We start from the raw sequence: 19,276 nt of genomic DNA on the forward strand, positions 1-19,276 counted from the left end.
CTGCTGTAGATCATATTATACCCTTTAATATAGAGTGTGTGATTAGTATGTAGTTTTAGTTTGCATTATACTTCTGATTTAAGAGTGTGAAAATCATTCGATCTATTGGTTTGACCTGTATTACTCAACACTGTTGAATGTATTACATTGTTTCTTGACATGTTTTACTGCTGAATCATGAAGAGAATGTTGTGTGCAGAGGACCTTGTCCAGATAATAGAAGAAACAGACCACATTCCTTTGGTGAAGAGCAGAAAGACAGGGAGCCGAGGTCATAAATTAGGCGCTGTAACAGAGAAAGAATGTGAATATTTGGGCTTTTACGACCAGGTGGGGGCCACTAGAAGAGTATAAAGAGCTGTGTAACCCGTCACCATTTTGAGACTTGCTGTGACCCTCTGCAGGCAGCTCTCCCCATCATGATGGTTCTAATGCTCATAAGTGTTGAATTATATGGAAATAAATGATTGTTGAATGAGCATTTATACACCGAGTTCTGTCCTTCCTTCAGCCCAAAGATTCAAAGAATTGGGAGATTTTAACAACTTGGTGCCGTGTGACCCGGATCTTTGGTGTGCTGAGGAGGTGCAGATTTGGCCTTTGGTTAGATCGTGAGGCAAGGTGAACAGAGGACATGTCCAAAAATAAAAAGGTAAGCACAGCCTGTTGTATTATACCAAAATGTGCATATTGGGCTTTCCAAATTAATCTGTTCACTGAGTCACATGTATTTTCACAGTAAATTTGTCGGTGTCTGGTTTTTGGCGCAAGATACTAACAACATAAGTTGAGGCTGAATTCCAGTGTGTTATGTAAACTGCTTCTACCGAGATACTAATAACATACTACGTTGGTCTAGATTGCAGCCCACTTTACCTTCCACATTTAATTTTGTCTAAAACTGGCTTCTGTAGCAATAATACATTAGAATTTCTTCTGAAGACGCGGCCATTAGTTCAGTACATTGAAGTCGAGGTTTGAAGTTTGTTTATGGTGTCGGTTACGTCCTGGCTCTTGCCGGCCATGAAATAGAAGTTGATTTAAGGAAAAGCAGATGCTGGCTTACGGTGCAGTTGGACGCTGGCAACGCGAGAGCGCAACACGTCCGTAGGTTTGGTTTATGATACGGCCGTGTTCCGGTGGTGCGGCCGTGAAGTGCAGTAGTGGTTGGTGCTAGTTTTAGTACATTGGATAGAGGTTTGACGGTGGTTTGTGGCGTCAGTCGAGTTTTAAGGGCTGCGGTCATAATACAAAGTAAAATTTTACTTGAAGTACATAGAGCAAAACCTGGTTTATGATGTCAGGTATAACTTCGGGGATGCAAGCATCACTTTTATGATGCGACTTTGCCCCGTTGTGGCGGTCATAAGCGCAGAGAAAGGGGTATTTTGGTCTATGGTGCAGTGTGCTTTAAGATGATCTAATAGTTGAGCTCAGAGGTTTCTGTGCAAATTTCTGCTGATGAGGAGCGCTCTCTGTGTGTCTCACTGATGGTGAAACGCGCTGTGTGTGTAAGGCGCGCTCTGGCTGTGGGTGAGGTGCGCTCTGAGTGTTTTTTGTGAGTGTGAAGTGTGAATACAGTGACAGTGACGATTGATGTGTTTGAATAGGAGGACGCTAGAGCAAAGACACATTTTAGGATCAAAGGTTGATGCCTAGTGTACCTGTGGAAATAATTTTGTTCAAGGTTTGGCAACCCCCCTGTCTGTAGACGTGCAGGCAGGTTAAGTGCCGAGGTGGCGACTTGGGAACTGAGGACTCCCGCATAGCTACGAAATAACACTGGGACCGCAGCGTAATCGCGGGTTCACATTTATTCCGGACTAGAACAAGACACATTTTGCGAACAAAGGTTGAGTCTAGATTAGTAAAGAAATAAAAAGGTTAAATTCCTCGTTTCACTGGTTAAAATTGTTGTGTGCCTGTCCCCTGACGAGTGTGAAATTAAAATAAAGATGGAATTTGGAGCCACATAGAGATAGACGGGCATAATTGGGTGTATTACTCTGTGGTGTAATAAAAAAATAAAAATAAAAAGAGAGATAGTAAGAGGTGTGTAGTGGAGAATTATGGAGGAGTACAGAGAGGAATGTGTTGAGAGACTGGCGTGCAGTTTACGCTGTCAAGGTAGGCGTGTTGCCTGCTTATCTGTTTAACATGTGATGAAAATGAAATTAAATAAATCTCTTAGTGTGTTAATACAGGAAGCTGCGGACCTGGACCAACTGCCCCCACAAGCACAGCAGTCGAAGCAAAATTATAGGTAATGCCAACCACACACAGCAAGAATCAGCAGCTGTGAAACAGACAGCAGCGAGGAGAGAATTAGAGGAGAAATTAAGAGAAGTTTTTAACTCATAAAATTGGGGCCAACGGACTTGTGGAGGTTGGGAAGGCGTCCGGAGCATCACAACAAGAGGTGAAACAAAAACACACACAAGCAGAGAAGTGTGAGAGAAAGGCTATGAAAGAAAGGTATGAATCTACCTCAAACCATGTCCTGTGTGTCATTTCCTCTCACACTTCCCACCCTCCTGTCTACTAAACACCACAACGTTGCTGCCAGCTTGATCATTAAGTACCCATACAGCCAGATCCATTTATTTGTTGTGTTTATTTGTTGTGTTTATTTGTTACGTTGAGCTGCAGATGATTCTGCTTGCACCATGTGACAAAACAGCCCAGTATTCAGCCTCATCTCTGTCACTGTGTCACAGGCGGAGGCCAAACCAGACAAACGGACTGAATTCCAGATACAAACAGAGTCACTGGGAAACATGATAACAAGACGTTATTTACAAACACAGAATCACAGCTATGATGTGACTATGAACTGTGAACCATGATGTACGTGAGATTCTAAGAAGTAATTTAGCAAACGTGAACTGTACAACAAACATGAAGTACTAGGAAACTATACACATATGAATTCTGTGACGTGGGGAAAAGGGAAGTCAGGCTGAGGAAACGAAACCAGGAGACTTTTGAGTCACTGTAACGAGAGGAGGTAAAGTTCAGAAGGTGTTTTTCTGCAGGTCAGGAAAGACCAAATATGGACAAGAACTGTGTTACTTATTGTAGGTGGAGGATCTGCATGAGAGGGGTAAGTGGTCCGAGTGAGGCGGTGATGGTTCCAGCCGGTGATGATCTGCAGATCATCACCGGCTGGATACCGGTGGTTAGTGATGGCCCGCTTGAAGCTGACGCTCCGGAGCGTGTGTCGAAAAAAACAACATACTGGTTCAGAAGCACTGTGTCGAGGCTTGCTTCGTTTGGCAAAAGTCACGTGACCAGTGACGTCCGAAGCTTCATTACGCACGTAACTGCTTCGGTACCTGATTCAAACGGATATAAAGAAGTGAATAATCCACGGGATTCGTGGAGTGTGTTGATGGTGACAGAGAGCGACGAGGTGATCATTCCACTGGAGCCAGCGAGGAAGAGAGGACGTTCTGGCGTGTGGGAATATTTTGAGTTGATTTTGCTCAACAAGGACAAGGATGCCCCCTGGGCGCCTCCTGGGTGAGGTGTTCCAGGCATGTCCCACCGGGAGGAGGCCCCGGGGCAGACCCAGGACACGCTGGAGAGATTATATCTCTCGGTTGGCCTGGGAACGCCTTGGTGTTCCCCCGGATAAGCTGGAGGAGGTGGCTGGGGAGAGGGAGGTCTGGGCCTCTTTGCTTAGGCTGCTGCCCCCGCGACCCGGCCTCGGATAAAGCGGGTGAAGATGGATGGATGAATGGATGGATGAATGGATGGATGGATACTTACACACTTCATAAACCAGCAAGAAGACTTTTTCCCAGAAACAGAGTTTTGATTAGTGGAATCGACAAACAGTTTGAGGCTGATTTGGCTGATATGGGTGAATATTGTGCAGATAATGATAATGTGAGACACTTACTGACATGTACAGATGGATTTTCTAAGTATGAATGCAGGTGTCTTCAAACCAAGGCAGGAGCATCTGTTGCATCTGCTTTTGAGGGTGAGTGAGGGACGTGTACCTGTTAAACTTCCAACAGATGAAGGCGTGGAGTTTAACCCTTTAGAGCCGGTTGGAGCGGGCACGCTCTGTTTTACGTAACTATTTTTAAATCTAAGTAGCTCTGCAACCACTTAAGCTAGCGCAATAATTTTTTTTGCATATGAAACCGGAGGAGTTATACTTACATCTTATGCCATCAGCTTGTCCTAGGTCACGGTTTCCTTCCACTTAAAGCTTTGCAAAAACTGCATAAAAAGCGCTTGCAGGAACAAAAACATAATATTCCAGAAACACGCTTTGCCGATCCGATCAGCTGTTCATAACACTTCCTACGTTGGAATAGACGTCAGCGCGAACTTTTACATGTCCGCCATTACCTGCCCGAAACCGGAAGTTACATCATTTTCGCGGAAATGTAGTCTTTTTTACCATCAGGGCCTCAGGGCCTATACTGGTCTTTTTAAAAGTTATCTTTGACTTTATGACTTTCTGTGTCGTTTCTGGGATGCTTAGGACTCATATTGCACTGCTGGAAATAGTTTATTTTGATGCATATGCTGCTTTTTTGCAAATTTGCAGTATAATATTTATTTTCGTTTTTCCTGCAGTGTATAAAAATTGGTGTATTTCAAAAATAAAACTATGAAGACACTCAAAATAAATTTCCTGTGGTGGGAAACTATTTTGTGCAACTTTTTTGTATTTACAGTTTTGAGGGATAAGCCTCTTAAATTTCTCTAACTAGAAATACATGTTAAAAAAGTAAAAACAATTTTCAATTTTTTTGTAGTTTATTGCACTTTTTTGCAATTTATGTAATTACTATGCACTTAATGAATACATATTATTAAAATCTGGGCTATAATTGTTGTATTGATGTATAGCAACTTGAAATGCTCCCAAAAATGGCACCACACCATGTACAAATATAATATAAGCTCTGGCGGACTTGGTGCTATGGTAGGTCTTAAAGGGTTAATAATAAACATTTCCATCAGCTGATGGTTCAGTTTAACATCACACATTTCTCTGCATAAAGCCAGATTGAACCAAGTGTTGTGGAGCATTTTTTTTAATAATATATTTTTATATATTTTATATATTTTATATAATAAAGTGTACAATTCAGAACCAAAAATAAATAAATAAATAAAAAACAAACAAATAAACAAAAACAAATAAACAAAACAAAAACAAACAGACTGATAACTAAGCACAGAACACCAACTCAGTTCCATCCAAAAAACAAATAAATAAATAAATAAATAAATAAATAAATAAATAAATAAATAAATAAAGAGAGAGTACAATACAGTACAATACCTGTGGTCCCAGTAGTACGTTGCAGTTTGAACACTCAAGAGAATCCTTGTACCATAATATTAACATCAGGTTCCACATAATTCAAGTATGGTTCCCACACCTTAAAGAATTGATCTGTTTTTGAGTGCAGTGCATATGTAAGATATTCCAATGGCACTAGATCCAACACTACTCTTTGCCAACCTTTAATAGTTGGTACTTTTTCATTAATCCATTGGAGTAGTATATTCTTCCTCGCCGCATAGGTGAGAACACAGTACAATCTCCTATTATTCTTGGATATTAACCGCCGGCTGGGGAGGCCCAGTATGAAAGACAGAGGGTCCATCTCCACTTCACAAACCAAAATCTTCTCCATTTCAGATAACACATTAGACCAATATTCTTGCAATTTCAAACATGACCAGAAGCTGTGAGTTAGGGTACCAATTTCTGTCTTACATTTGAGGCACATGGGTGAAAGGGTAGGATTATACTGATGTCTGCGAAATATGGATATATGCATTCTGTGTATGATTTTTAACTGTATTGCTTTGGTAAGATTACAAACTGAGATTGATTTGGCATAACTCCAGACATCTTTCCACTCTTCATCATCAGTTGCTATACCTAACTCCTTTTCCCATGTGCCTTTAAGCCTCTGTGACATCACTGAAGGTACAGAATATAAAGCCTTATAAAATATCTTCACAGGTACCTCTTTATCTGTTAAAAATAATAATTTTTCAACTGGAGAGGCTTCATGACTCTCACTAAAGTTAGTACTATGCAAGATATAATGCCTTATCTGTAAGTAACAGAAGTCATGTTTGGGGAAAGAATATTTCTCAACCATTTGGTCAAATGGCACAACTACATTGTTGGAGAATAAGTCCCCTCAGTCTGTGAACTCCTTTGTTCTTCCATTCCTTAAAACCTATATCGAACATCCCTGGTTGAAAGTCAAGATTATTCACAATAGGGGTAAACACAGATGTTAACTTCAACCTCTTGTTAACCATTCCTCGCCGTCAGTCCCCTGACTGTGGTCGGGAGACGCGAGGGGAGATGCTTCCTCCAGGGCCGAAGTTTGTCCTCCTTCGGGGTTAATTCCCTTCACTTTTGTGGAGTAGTGAGATAGACAGAAATCAGCCGAGGCACCGGAGAGTACTGAAGAGATTAGGCTTTAATAACAGTACTGCACACTTCGAAAACACACTGCATAGCCTGTAGCCCGTTAGAACGCTGCTCCCGGTCGCCCTCTCTACCCATGACACACTCTCTCTCTCTTTTCCCTCTTTCGCTCCCCGCGTTTCCTTCACGCGCATGCTCACACACACATCACATACACTCCTTACTGCACCCAGTCACACACAAGACGGCAATTCCTGCAACACTACCCCCACTCTGGATGGCAATTAAACAATAATTCCACTCCAGCATTGTAATGCATAAAACTGGTACACAATCCCCTTTACCACTTGGAGCCCACAGGAGATAAAAGTGTTAGCCATTACCGCATATAAGGTGAGGTATAGTATATCAACTAGGGCACTTCAGTGACAAAGAGGTTGGCTCAAGTAAGGTGTACATACATGTGCAAAATAAAGCATTTCAAGTGCTGTTAAGTAGAAGAGAAATCACACAATTGTAACTATTACATGGCGACCGGGAATAACTAACTTATCCTAGCATCTAGGAAGGCACAAATACAAATGGTCAAAGGAGCTTGCAAAGAAAAGCGTCTGGACTTCTTTAAGTTACTTGAAGACGTTTCACCTCTCATCCAAGAAGCTTCTTCAGTTCTAAGGTCAAATGGTGGAGAGTCCCAGATATAAACCTAGTGGGAGTTTCCCCCCAACGAGGGACAAAAGGACCCCTGATGATCCTCTAATCGCCTGAGACAAGGTGTGAAACTGGGTGTGGGTCCCAATCAGCCAGAGTTTCGGGTGAGTTCATTGTGAAACCTGGCCCCACCTTATCATACGAATTCCTGAGATCAGCTGGCCCAGGATGTGAGTGGGTGTTAAGGCGTCTGGGAAGGGATCTCAAAACTGGATTATAGATGGCAAAGAGTTGGTGTCGTAAACCACCACCTCTGTTCAAAGATGGTCGCTCACAGTGGACATAGATGGCTTCTTTCACTCCTCTTTCAAACCATCTGTCCTCTCTGTCCAAAATGTGAACATTGGCATCCTCGAAAGAGTGACCTTTATCCTTAAGATGCAGATGGACTGCTGAGTCTTGTCCTGTGGAGGTGGCTCTTCTATGTTGTGCCATGCGCTTGTGAAGTGGCTGTTTGGTCTCTCCAATGTAGAGGTCTGAGCATTCCTCACTGCACTGTACAGCATACACCACGTTGTTAAGTCTGTGTTTTGGCGTTTTGTCTTTCGGGTGAACCAGTTTTTGTCTGAGCGTGTTGCTGGGTCTGAAATGCACCGGGATGTCATGCTTGGAGAAAACGCTCCTGAGTTTCTCTGATACACCGGCTACATAAGGGATGACAATGTTGTTGCGTCTGTCTTTCTTATCCTCCCTCGCTGGTGTCTGATCTTCTTTTCTGTGCCTCTTTGCTGACTTTAAGAACGCCCATTTAGGATAGCCGCACGTTTAGAGTGCTTCCTTTACATGTGTGTGTTCCTTCTTTTTTCCTTCAGGCTTAGAGGGAACATGTTCTGCCCGGTGGTGTAGGGTCCTAATTACTCCAAGTTTGTGTTCCAGAGGGTGATGGGAGTCGAACAGGAGGTACTGGTCCGTGTGTGTGGGCTTCCGGTAAACTTCAATGTTGAGGTTGCCATTCTCTTCAATGTGCACAGCACAGTCCAGGAAAGGCAAACAGTTGTCCTTTGTGTCTTCCCTGGTGAACTTGATGTTTTTATCTACAGAGTTAATGTGCACAGTGAATGATTCCACTTCTTGTGTCTTGATTTTGACCCATGTGTCATCTACATATCTGTACCAGTGGCTGGGTACTCGTCCTTTGAAAGAGCCAAGAGCCTTCCTTTCCACTTCCTCCATGTAAAGGTTGGCTACAATAGGTGACACGGGGAGCCCATGGCACAGCCATGTTTTTGTCTGTAAAAGCCTTCGTTGTACTTGAAATATGTAGTGGTGAGGCAGAGGTCCAACAGTGTGCAAATCTGATCGGGTGTGAAGTTGGTCCTGTCCTCCAAGGAGCTGTCTTCTTGTAGTCGTTTGTAGCAGCTACAAAAAGAAAGTTATAGCTTGCCTTCAAGACTTTGAAAAGGACAAAATTATTGACCGCCTTACATATCACCGCCTTTACCCAGGGGATGCCATACCCTGCATTTACGGACTTCCTAAAATCCATAAGGAAGCTGTCCCACTCAGACCCATAGTCAGTAGCATAAACTCAGCCACTTATAACATTGCTAAACACCTTGCTACCATCCTTGCTCCTCTCGTGGGGAACACCCCACATCACATCAAGAACTCCACCGACTTCACTGACAAGGTCCAGAAACTTACCCTGGATCCAGATGAAACCATGGTGTCCTTTGATGTAGTCTCTCTCTTCACTTGCATACCCACCACGGAGGCCGTGGAGACTGTCAGAAAACGACTACAAGACTACAATATCTTGAGACAAATGTCCACCATTTCCTCCTCAAACTGGGTAAGAAGCACAAGTTAGAGCCACAATACCAAGAGAACGGATGGAATTTATTATTTATCTGACTGTAAGCTTAGGGATCTTTGTCATGAATTTGTGACCAGTCAGAAGCTTTTAAAGATAACTTTTAACATGGCATTGTATATCAAATATTGTTCAAGTCCCTCAACTTGATCTGCTAAATGTAATGTTCTTAATTCCCTCTTGGAAGCTAAAAGAATGTCATGGCTGAGGCCATGTGAAGCAGTTATTTTTTTACTTGAGGACCATTGCCTTCCAGTAAATACATCAGGAGAACATTGATTATTTCAGTCTACACAGCAAAAACTCCAGTGTTAAATCAATTCGCGTCACCTCAATAAGACCATGTGAAAATTAAAACAAATCATCCTAGGTGATCTTAAACACCTTTGTTCCCCTTTTGTTAAGACAGAAAAACACACCACACAAAAATACTGCAAAAGGACGGTCGCCTTATATACATAGTGTATAAACTCAAAATGCACATTTCACTTAAAAATTAAGATGTGAACAAATCAACTTGTTAGGGATATTGTTGGAAAAAAAAAACCCCAAAAAGAAATAAATAAGTCTTCTCATCAGATATTGATGCTTCTTTCTTGTGTGACAGAAAATAGGAGACAGATGTTTGTTTTTTAAAATGTTTGTGCTGATAACATCATGTACAGTCAGACAGGCATGGAGAACAGCACTGACTGGGAGGCTTTGAACAGATCACATAGTTCAATTCAACATATAAGACTTTAAGAATGCACAAGCATCTACTTAAAATCTATTGAATTTATCATCTGTGATGTTATTATGTACAATTCCAATGTATTTTGTTCATCTCCCTTAAATAAACAGGCAGCCTTAAAGTATGAAATATTCATATACAAATACACATATAAATGTGTGAACTGTCTGAGTGGCTGATTGTGCCCCACAGGCCTCAGTGTGAGCTTGAAGATATTTATAATGTTTAAGTAGTTTAATGTGTCGGTGCTGACGATAAACACACTGAATTGAATGAAAGCCGGGGAACTGTGGCTATTCTTTGTGACGTTCACTAGTAGAACTGACACACAAAACAAAACAACGACTACACCACACACTAACTACACAAGACAACACACTAACTTGAGACTCCAAACACGGTACACGTCACAAATCTCTCACGTATCAAAAGTCTCTCTCTCTTTCGCTCACTCGCTCTCGCTCACTCCTAAACTGCCCCCCTCTTCCCAAACAACCAGATGCCACATGTTGCCATATCATTTTTTGATTGGTCCACACGGTACATTTTTCCACCAATAGGGAACGAGTGTTTTTTTCTTTTTCTTTTTTCACTCACAATCAAAGCATGTTTGCTAGCGCTCTCCTTAGAAAACGCCGTTTTAACCGTTTCTTCCCGGAGTAAACGCCACTGTTTTATTCAGAAAAAAAACATCGGTTTTACGTGGCCTATCAACACAATTTAAAACCTGGTACATAGGTCGTGTCCAAATTCATGGGCTGCATCCTCCTGAGGACCCGGCCTTCGCGGTCTACGTGGGCCGGGTCCTCAGAAGGTCGGATAGGCCGGAAGTAAACGGCTGTGGAATTGGACGGTCTAGCCTTCTGATTAGTGTCACCGCTGTCTCGGTGGAGTTTAATAAATTCGGCCATCTGCTCCTTGCTATCTAAAATATAACAGGACACTGGCGTAAATTCTCGACCATCTCACACTTCTGTTTAATCAGTTTTCTATTTGACGTTTAGTCAGCTGTGTAAAAACCAAGGAGGAACCCACCCGGGGGATTAATAATAAAGTTTTATTTTATCTAATCTAATCTAATAACTTTAATCTCAGCCAAACCGATTTACTCACGAACAAACAAAACACTGAAAAAAGCCCAACAATAACATTTTTAGGTTGTCTAAGTGACTTATATATTACGTGTAACCCGAGCAGCGAAAGTCCGCGGTGATCTAAAAATGATGTGCCGGGAGTTGTGCCGTTCTCGGCAGCTTCAGTAACCCTCGAGCTCCCGGCTAGCTATCGAGCTGGTGGGTAGCAGACGTCTCTGACAACTTCGAAGCACTTTTGCAAATATGCGATATCTTGATAAAACCGAGCAGATATTTGATGTTTACACAGCTACTTTCTCGCCTGAAAATATGTTAAAAGTTTATTTTGTGACCCAGAAAGATTAGTATGAGTAATTTTAAAACTTAGTAGCGGCCGCCATTGTTGGAAACTGGAGTTTGGCTGGGCCGCGCTATGAATTCTGGGATATGGTAGACCACGAAGGACACACCCGACCCATCCTTCAAATTCGGGGAAAAGGAGGACGCATTTGTCGGCTGCATTCGGAGGAGTCTACGAATTTCGACAGCCTTCGTCGCGTTGCTGTGATGTAATCGGTCTACAAATGCGGCCTCAGGAGGATGCAGCCCATGAATTTGGACACGACCTTTAAAACAGCAACCTACAGGTATGTTAGCGCACTCATCCCCGACTGTCCGAGGGAGGGGCGGGATCACACGTTGAAACAGACGGAGGCGCAAGGCAGCCTAGATGGCGAAATTTTGCTTTTACATTTTGCGACTCATTTTATTTCTCTATCTGAAAAGAAAACTATTCAACCAGATAGTTATTTGTGGTGAATGAAATACAGTTACACTTTCAAACACTTTTAAGCACCACATCTGAAATTCAAGCACTTTTCAAACCTTGAAAAGACAACATTAAAATTCAAACATTGTCAAGGATTTCAAGCACCTGTACGAACCCTGTGATTTGGTATCAGATAATTGTGAAACTGAAATAATTGTGTATTTCTGCCACTGTAAATCTTACTATTAATAAAGCACTTGAAAAAAAAAAACATCACACATATTATTGCCACAATGGTAATATAATGTCTGTGTGGTTTTTAGTTCAGCCCAGTTCAGCCCAGTGTCAGAATTAAGTCCAAGACCCCACTTTCTGGTCACCATCCTGCCATGTTGGTCTGCAGCGTCTACGACTTCTTTCCCAGTGAGATCAAAGTGAGCTGGCTCAGAGACGGACAGGAAGTCACCTCTGATGTCACTTCGACTGAAGTGATGCCAAATGGTGATTGGTACTACCAGACTCACTCCTACCTGGAGTACACACCCAGGTCAGTCCACATCAAAGCCGAATTCGGGTCCAGGTCTATATTCAGATCCAGTTCTGTGAGTGGTTTGTGAATCAGTGGTCTTTGTGTTGAAGGTCTGGCGAGAACATCTCCTGTGTGGTGGAGCACGCTAGCCTGAAGGAACCTCTGATCACTGACTGGGGTAAATACCTGTCTGTCTGTCCACAGAAATATGTATTTGACTGCTAACCTGTCTGTTTGACTGTTGGCCTCTATCTGTCACCTGTCCGACTCAGAGCCGTCCTCAGACAAATCAACTCCTGAATCAACCACGCTGATTGCCATCGGAGCCTCTATGCTGACCCTGGGTCTGATCTTACTTTTGGCTGGATGTTTTCTCTACTGGTGGAAGGCCCCAGGTTAGACTAGGACTCACATTCACAGACCAGTTGACATTACTTTATATCAGCCTTTTTATTTGACTATTTGTGTTCTATATTCACTTTCATTTAGTTTTAAATCAAGTTTAAGTCCATATTCAGGCCCGAGTCTAATTTCACTGATGCAGTCAGATGTGGTGGATCCCAGCTATCCCTGAATAAGAGGTCAGGATTGGCTCTCCATCTAAAGGGCCTGAGTCTGAGCTTTAATTACATTTGTTAATTCTAATACCAGGTTCGAAGAAAAATTACCAATTAGCAAAATTGCATGTCTATATTACTGAACTCTATACTTTATCTGCTGTCCTCTCATTAGATATTAAGTCTCTTATTTAGACAGCCTCAGATGCTTCAGGCCTCAGGCATCTCCATCTCTTTGACAAACCTGAGGGATTTTACACCATTTGAGACAGGTTTTTCAGAGCAAGCAGAGTCCATTCGCTGAAACTGGGATTTTCACCAAATCATTATTGTTAATGTTTTATCCAGAAATGTTTTCACGATGTGGATACAAGTTTGTTATTGAGTCTGTTCTTCTTGCTTTTTTCAGGTCCTACTCTGTTTTCCAATGAATGAGAAGGAGAAGTCGTCATTCTTACTGGTTGAATACAAAATCAGCTGGTTCGTGTGTTCAACAGACTCGTGAGTTCTATAATGGGCTACTCTGAATCTGATCCATGACTAAACACATGTATAGATTTTTAATGGATGCCTTCAAACCACAATAAACATAAAATTTCACCTGTGTGTTTATTTACATGCATCAACACATTAATGTCAAAGAAACCAGTTTACACTACTTTAAACACTGACCGTGTTCTGCACCGGGGAACAGTGTTTGTCTATATCAATTTTTTGTTCATTGTCTCAGAAATCTTTTGCTCAACGATCCAGCGATGAGTAGCAAAGTGCTGCTGTCTTAAGTATGGCTTCAGGATGAGTGGAGATCAGTGTCAGGTATGGAGATTGAACACAGGTGCAATCTCAGGGGTGGGAGCCTGTAATGAGCACCGCCCCGGCAGAGGCAAGAGAGAGAGGGAGAGAGAGAGAGAGAGAGAGCAGAAAACAAAACATGTTGCCTAACACAGGGTCCATTTGCAAGGCACAGGGACCATGACTAATTTTTAAAAATCATAAATACATTTTTAAAAAGTTATAAATCTGTCCAAAAGTGCAACTAAAAACTGTGGGGGCCAATGACCCAGACTGTGTAGCTTTGGGGGATGTTGATGGTGGTGATGGCTTGGACCAGACAGTGTGAAGGCCTGTGGCTCGGATGGAGCGGGTAAAGTAGCATGAAGTAAATTAGGCAGACTCAGATTATTCTCAGGAGGAATTGGCATGCCTTGAGCTCTATACAATACAAGAGAAAGATAAGGAAGCAATATGGCTCACACCAAAAATACAAGAGGTTGAGTTACAAATGGAGTTTGACACTGGGTCTGCCCTCTCACTTATCTCATATGAACACTACAGAGACAAATTCCCTAATCTGAAACTCTAACACACCTTAGTGAAACTGAAAACATAAACCAGTGAAATAATTATTCCTATGGGAAAAATAAAAGTGAAAGTGGAATATAAGAAAATAAATGCAACCTGGAACTTTATGTTCTGAAAAATGGAGATGTGGCTTTCACACCGTCACCTGCAGCGTCACCATCCACAGCTGCCACGCTGCCGTCTGGCTCCGCAGCATCCTCACCTGGTCCAGCCTCTGCCGCCTCTACACCGCTGCCCGATCCAGCTCAGCCTGAACCACCTCGCCTTTGCCGGCCATCTTCCAGGCCTCTAGCTGGACGTCATCGCCGTCGAGGGCGGCCCCCAGCATGGGGTCGCTTCTGTTACTGCCATCTGCCTTCCGCACGGTCGGCCTTTGGATTTCCTCCACAGGTGTCGCTGCCGCTGGTTTTCGCATGGCCGGCCCCCTGAACTGTTCTGTTTTGGATGCCTGTGCTGTTGGCCTCCTGGTCGACCTCCATGAACCTTTTGAACTCTGTTTTGAAACTGTTTCCTGAGTTTTTGATGGTCTTGTTTATTTGTTTCAGATTTGAAAATATAACTAGAAAGCGAAAATTTCTGAAGAAATTTTAAGTGTGCCTGTGCTACTGCCGTATCAGCTGACCGAAGACATCAGGATGTATGCGGTTTGAGCAAAAAACTGTTTTAAGCAGAGAGTCATCAGCTGTTCCTGTACTCAGCTGTTAGGGCCGGTTGCTATAGTTACTCCTGTGAGTGGCAGGAGGGAATGGGACACACACACACTGCAGAGAGATGGGCAAACAGGAATTAAGCTCTGAAACAAATGCTTCCCAAGAGAACAATGTAGGTCCAATCGCAAATATTCTTTCACCGTGATTGGCAGGAACTTCCAGACTACAACATATTAAATTTTCATGCCTGTAGAGTGTATTATACTGACGTGGTGACAGTGTAAAGACACCATTCGATGTTAAGTTTGAGCTGAAAATTGAGAGCAGTTTTAGAATGGTCGTCTATGGGGGACAGAGAGGGAGGAGGCTGCGCTTTGATGGCATTTGTGAGAAGACCATAAATCTGATCTCAATGAGGAAGACACTGGATGAAAGAAGACAACGATAGCTACTTTTTGATGTATAAATTATAGATGTAGGGCAAACGGTTTGGGTGGGACAGGAAGAGAAAGACAATTTTTTTTAAATTATTCTCCACACTCTGGTTTTATGGCAGTTGACAGTGGGGCGAACATTCCGTGAAAATTCCCAATTTTCCTAAAACTTAAACTGCTCTTGTGAAACAACCGTAAAAAATCGCAACATGGGTTTGGTCAATAAAAGTAGGCCTTCAAAGTGGCCTGGTTTGGCGCCTTTTTTCAGGCCCTTCCCCATCAAAATGAATGGGGAAAAATGGTTTTTTTGGGGGGGAATTGACTATGTGCACGTTAGCATATACTACTTCCGGTGCGGAAACTCCTGTGGGGAGCTTTGTTTCCGGTGTCCTATTCGCGCCTTGTTTACGGTCCAAAACAAGTTAAGCAAATGAATGAATCAAGTGGCGATTTACATTTCTATAGATGTCTTGGGCATTTACCCAATATTTCTGTAAATGATGTTCATCGACTTGTCTTCTGAATGTGGACGATGTGTATCTGCATGCAGTGATGCAGTTCTGCTTGTGTTGAGTGATGTAAACAACTGATCGATCTAAACGCTTTAAACGTCAAAATTGATCATTAGATTTTTTATGACACAACAGCGGTGAGTGTTCCCACCTTCTCCTGTTTGTAACTTAACGCGATCTTTCCGTTTTCGAGTTTTGGACATGATTTTGCAGTATATCTTCGCAGTAGCGATTGACCGCAAAGTAAAGCTACCGGAAATGTACAACCCCACATCCGGTCTCAAACCAGGAAGTTAGCATTTTCTCGTGCACAGGGTCAATTTTGGGAAAACCGTGCGACAAATCCCTACCAAGAGTCATAGCACACCATTCCCGATCGAGCCACACGAAATGGTGTAACATACATGGGGGTCGTCTCAAAGCTATTATTTTATATTATTTATTGTTTATATTTATATAAACAATAAATAATATAAAATAACAAATATAAATTCTAATGGATGTTGCTTAAATAAATAAAGCTGTAAATAATGTTTCTGGAAAAAATACCTGGAAGTTAAAATCACTTCAAATTCTGTGCAAATAAATCTAAACTCTCTGCATCTGAGTGATGAAAACAAGTTGGCAATTTTGATGTGATTAATCCTGCTGCTTCATATTGTAAATGACTTCCTGTTTATAAAATTAGATCTTCAACACTTCTTTAATGAAAAAATAAAACTAACTTTTGAATTACTTTTTTTTAAAGAACACACAAATACAGAAATGAGTTCAGAAGAGTGACACAAAGCTTCTCTTGTTGTTTTCAGCCTGAAGGACGTGTTGGGTTGTGTAGCACTGCTATGTGACAGAACACACCAACGTCTTTGATACTACCTGTTGTTTTAGCTCTCAGGGATTAAAGAGGTCACCCTTTTTATGTACATGGTAGATATAAAGGTAAATTTACATGCAAACAGTAATGCGACCACTGCAGATAGTGAGAAAACGGAGAAGAAAAATTTTAGATTAGAATATGTGACTAAAATGATTTAGTTTATTGTAATGGGAAATTTGTATTATTCTCATGTTAAAGTGTTTAAGTTCTTATGTGCATACTCAGTTGTGACACTGTAATGGAAAATTCCAGTGAACAGTTTTGAACTAGCTGAACTTATTTTGACCTCAACAGCTGAAGAAAACAACTGTTCTTTAATGTTATGACACCTTCTGCTTTGCTATAGAAAAACTTTCAGATGCAGTTGAAATAAGGATTTGCACCATGCGTGTGGGATGTGCAAGATGGTGCAGAGTTAAGATAGGGTGTGATGGAAAGGTCACGCCTCAGTCCCGTGGGCCAAAAGGTGAAGACCTGGGCCCTGTTTCAGGAAGCCGGTTTAGAAAACTCAGAGTGAAAAACGATACTCAGGGTTGAGTAACCCCGAACTGTCCAACTCGGAATATTCGGTTTCAGAAAGGCTGATAACAAGTAGTTCAATCAACGCGGAGTTGCGTTAACCCCAAGTTAAGCGCGCGCACGAGGATACATAAAGCCCTGATTAGTGGAGCACAGATTAAGCGAGTCACCATGGAGACGGAGGGAAAGAAGGCGCGGTCAATGTATTTTACAGCGCTTGAGTCCGAAATTCTGATGGCAGCATATGCCGATAACATGCAAATTTTGCAGAAAAAAAGTAACACAGCCTCAGCTGCAAAATAAAGGGAGCATGCATGGCAAAACATAGCCGACAGAGTCAATGCGTGAGTGTTAATTTAAACATTGATCTAGAGATTTCCACCCATATAACACGTTATTTTATTATATTTCATTTTTTATTTTACACATTTTATTTTGTGATGTGATGTGAGCGCAGGTGCAACCCAACAGGCCCCAAACGTTCCTGGCAGCAAGTAAAAATGAAATATAAAAATATAGTCCAAACAGGTGAGGTGTAATTGTATTATGAGCCATAGTGCTTGGTCTGTTTGTCCGATGTAAATCAATTGCAGTTAGAGGCTACATTAATTTTCTTTCTGTAAGCACTTATTGAAATTATCTGAGCACATTACAAGTAAATATTTGCTTACTCTGTATGCTCAAATGTGACCCGTTATGGCCACTAGAAAAAAAGCAGAGGCCTGAAAAACAGGTGGGGGTCCTCCACCACCACCACCACTCACAGAGGCTGAGCAGTTGGCTTCCACATTTGTGATAACGTTGGCAGCTTCACATATGATCTTCACAGTGCAGAGAACACAAATTAGCATCCATTACTATAATGAAATGATTTGTTAGTTTGAAATGCTACAGGGAACTATGTGCCTGCACATTAATGCTGTGGAAAGACTTCCTGTTCACATAGTCTCCTTCATTTACTGAAGGAGCAATGATTGGAATGTGAGTGCCATCTGTACAGCCAATCACGCCTGGGAACCCTGAAAATAAATGTAAAATTTAAGTAGTAGTCCAAGTATCACCACATCATGAATTGAGTTTTGTTCATCCTGCTACCTGCAATTTTGTGGAATCCCTCTTTGATAAATCTTGTGGGTCTGTGACCGGGGAACACCACAAACGAGTACAGGAGACGTTTCAGTGCAACTGTAACATTCCTGACTGCCCGACAGACGGTAGCCTTGGAAACGTGCTCAGCGTCATCAATATTATACAGAAAGCTCCCGTTTGCAAAAAACCGAAGTGCAATACAAATAATATGTACAGAACTGAGAGCATGTCCACGATGTGTCACATGCGTAATATATGGCCTGAGGATGTTATTCAAATGAATTATAGATTGTGCTGAAAAACGGTAACGTTCACACAGGAAATCATCAGGAAATGATAAAATGTCCAGACGCGCTCTAATCACTCTCTCCCGGCGGAGAGCTCTGCGGAGAATTTGGGCTTCAACATCTATTGGCTCTTCAAGGAAGGGGCACGCCATGTCTGACACTTCCCACAGTCAGGTTTCCGACAAAGAGGCGGAGAACGTCAGGGTTAGTTGAAGTAAACCTGCTAGGGAGCAGGTTAGCTTCACGGAGTGTGTCGTCATAGTAACTCACTCAGGATTAATCTAAACTCGCTTTGTGAAAGCGAAAACCCAGAGTTTTCATTAACTCAGGGTATACTTACTCAGAGTTTGCACTAAACCGGCTTCCTGAAATAGGGCCCTGCACTTGACCTATAAAAAGAGGAACTAACTTTCTAGTTTGAACACGCTGGGGTAAAAACAGCAGAGCAGGAAATCGTGTTGTTGTTTTGAGATAAACGGGGCCCTGCTGTACCTCGAGAGCTCAGAGCTCACATGTCATGTCTGTGTTAACTGTCTGTTTACTCTCCCATGGGCATGGTAATAAAGGTTTTGATTATGGCTAACCATGTCTGCAGACTTTTTAATTACAAATTCCACGACAGTATGCATGTGTGTATGCCTGTATGTGCTCCTTAACAGGTGGGCAATCTTGAGGAAACTTACACAAACATCACCAAATATACAGTCCTAACATCTAAGTCAAATTATCCCTCCACCCCCTCCCATGCTATGTTATTGTTCTTTTACATGCATGATCTGATGTTCCCGTATTATGGTTGACAGCATTATAATTAACATTTCTGCAGGTTAAAAATTGCAAATGACCACTGATGTTGGAACAGGAAGGGGAGCAGGAAATTGTCCAAAACGTCTCAGTGTGCTGAAGCAATAAGAGCTTTTCTCATTGGAACTAAGAG

The 19,276-nt window shown here is 42.1% G+C and overlaps 1 protein-coding gene across 1 annotated transcript; it reads left to right on the forward strand.

The window, feature by feature from the left end:
* The first annotated feature begins 11,875 nt into the window (after positions 1-11,875).
* Positions 11,876-12,474, forward strand: LOC113017524 (rano class II histocompatibility antigen, A beta chain-like). The gene is made up of 3 exons (XM_026160673.1): positions 11,876-12,070; positions 12,163-12,230; positions 12,325-12,474. The coding sequence occupies exons 1-3, from the start codon at positions 11,913-11,915 to the stop codon at positions 12,450-12,452; spliced, it is 354 nt and encodes a 117-aa protein (XP_026016458.1). The 5' UTR covers positions 11,876-11,912; the 3' UTR covers positions 12,453-12,474.
* Positions 12,475-19,276: the final 6,802 nt, after the last annotated feature.

This window comes from Astatotilapia calliptera, unplaced genomic scaffold (genome assembly GCF_900246225.1).
Source record: "Astatotilapia calliptera unplaced genomic scaffold, fAstCal1.2 U_scaffold_14, whole genome shotgun sequence".
NCBI lineage: Eukaryota > Metazoa > Chordata > Actinopteri > Cichliformes > Cichlidae > Astatotilapia > Astatotilapia calliptera.

What these genes read in the sequence shown, in the direction of transcription:
- LOC113017524 (XM_026160673.1), top strand. Translation starts at nt 11,913, where the DNA reads ATGTTGGTCTGCAGCGTCTACGACTTCTTTCCCAGTGAGATCAAAGTG. An exon ending in TACCTGGAGTACACACCCAG is followed by an intron (nt 12,071 to 12,162) that starts GTCAGTCCACAT and finishes TTTGTGTTGAAG; the next exon opens with GTCTGGCGAGAACATCTCCT. An exon ending in ACCTCTGATCACTGACTGGG is followed by an intron (nt 12,231 to 12,324) that starts GTAAATACCTGT and finishes TGTCCGACTCAG; the next exon opens with AGCCGTCCTCAGACAAATCA.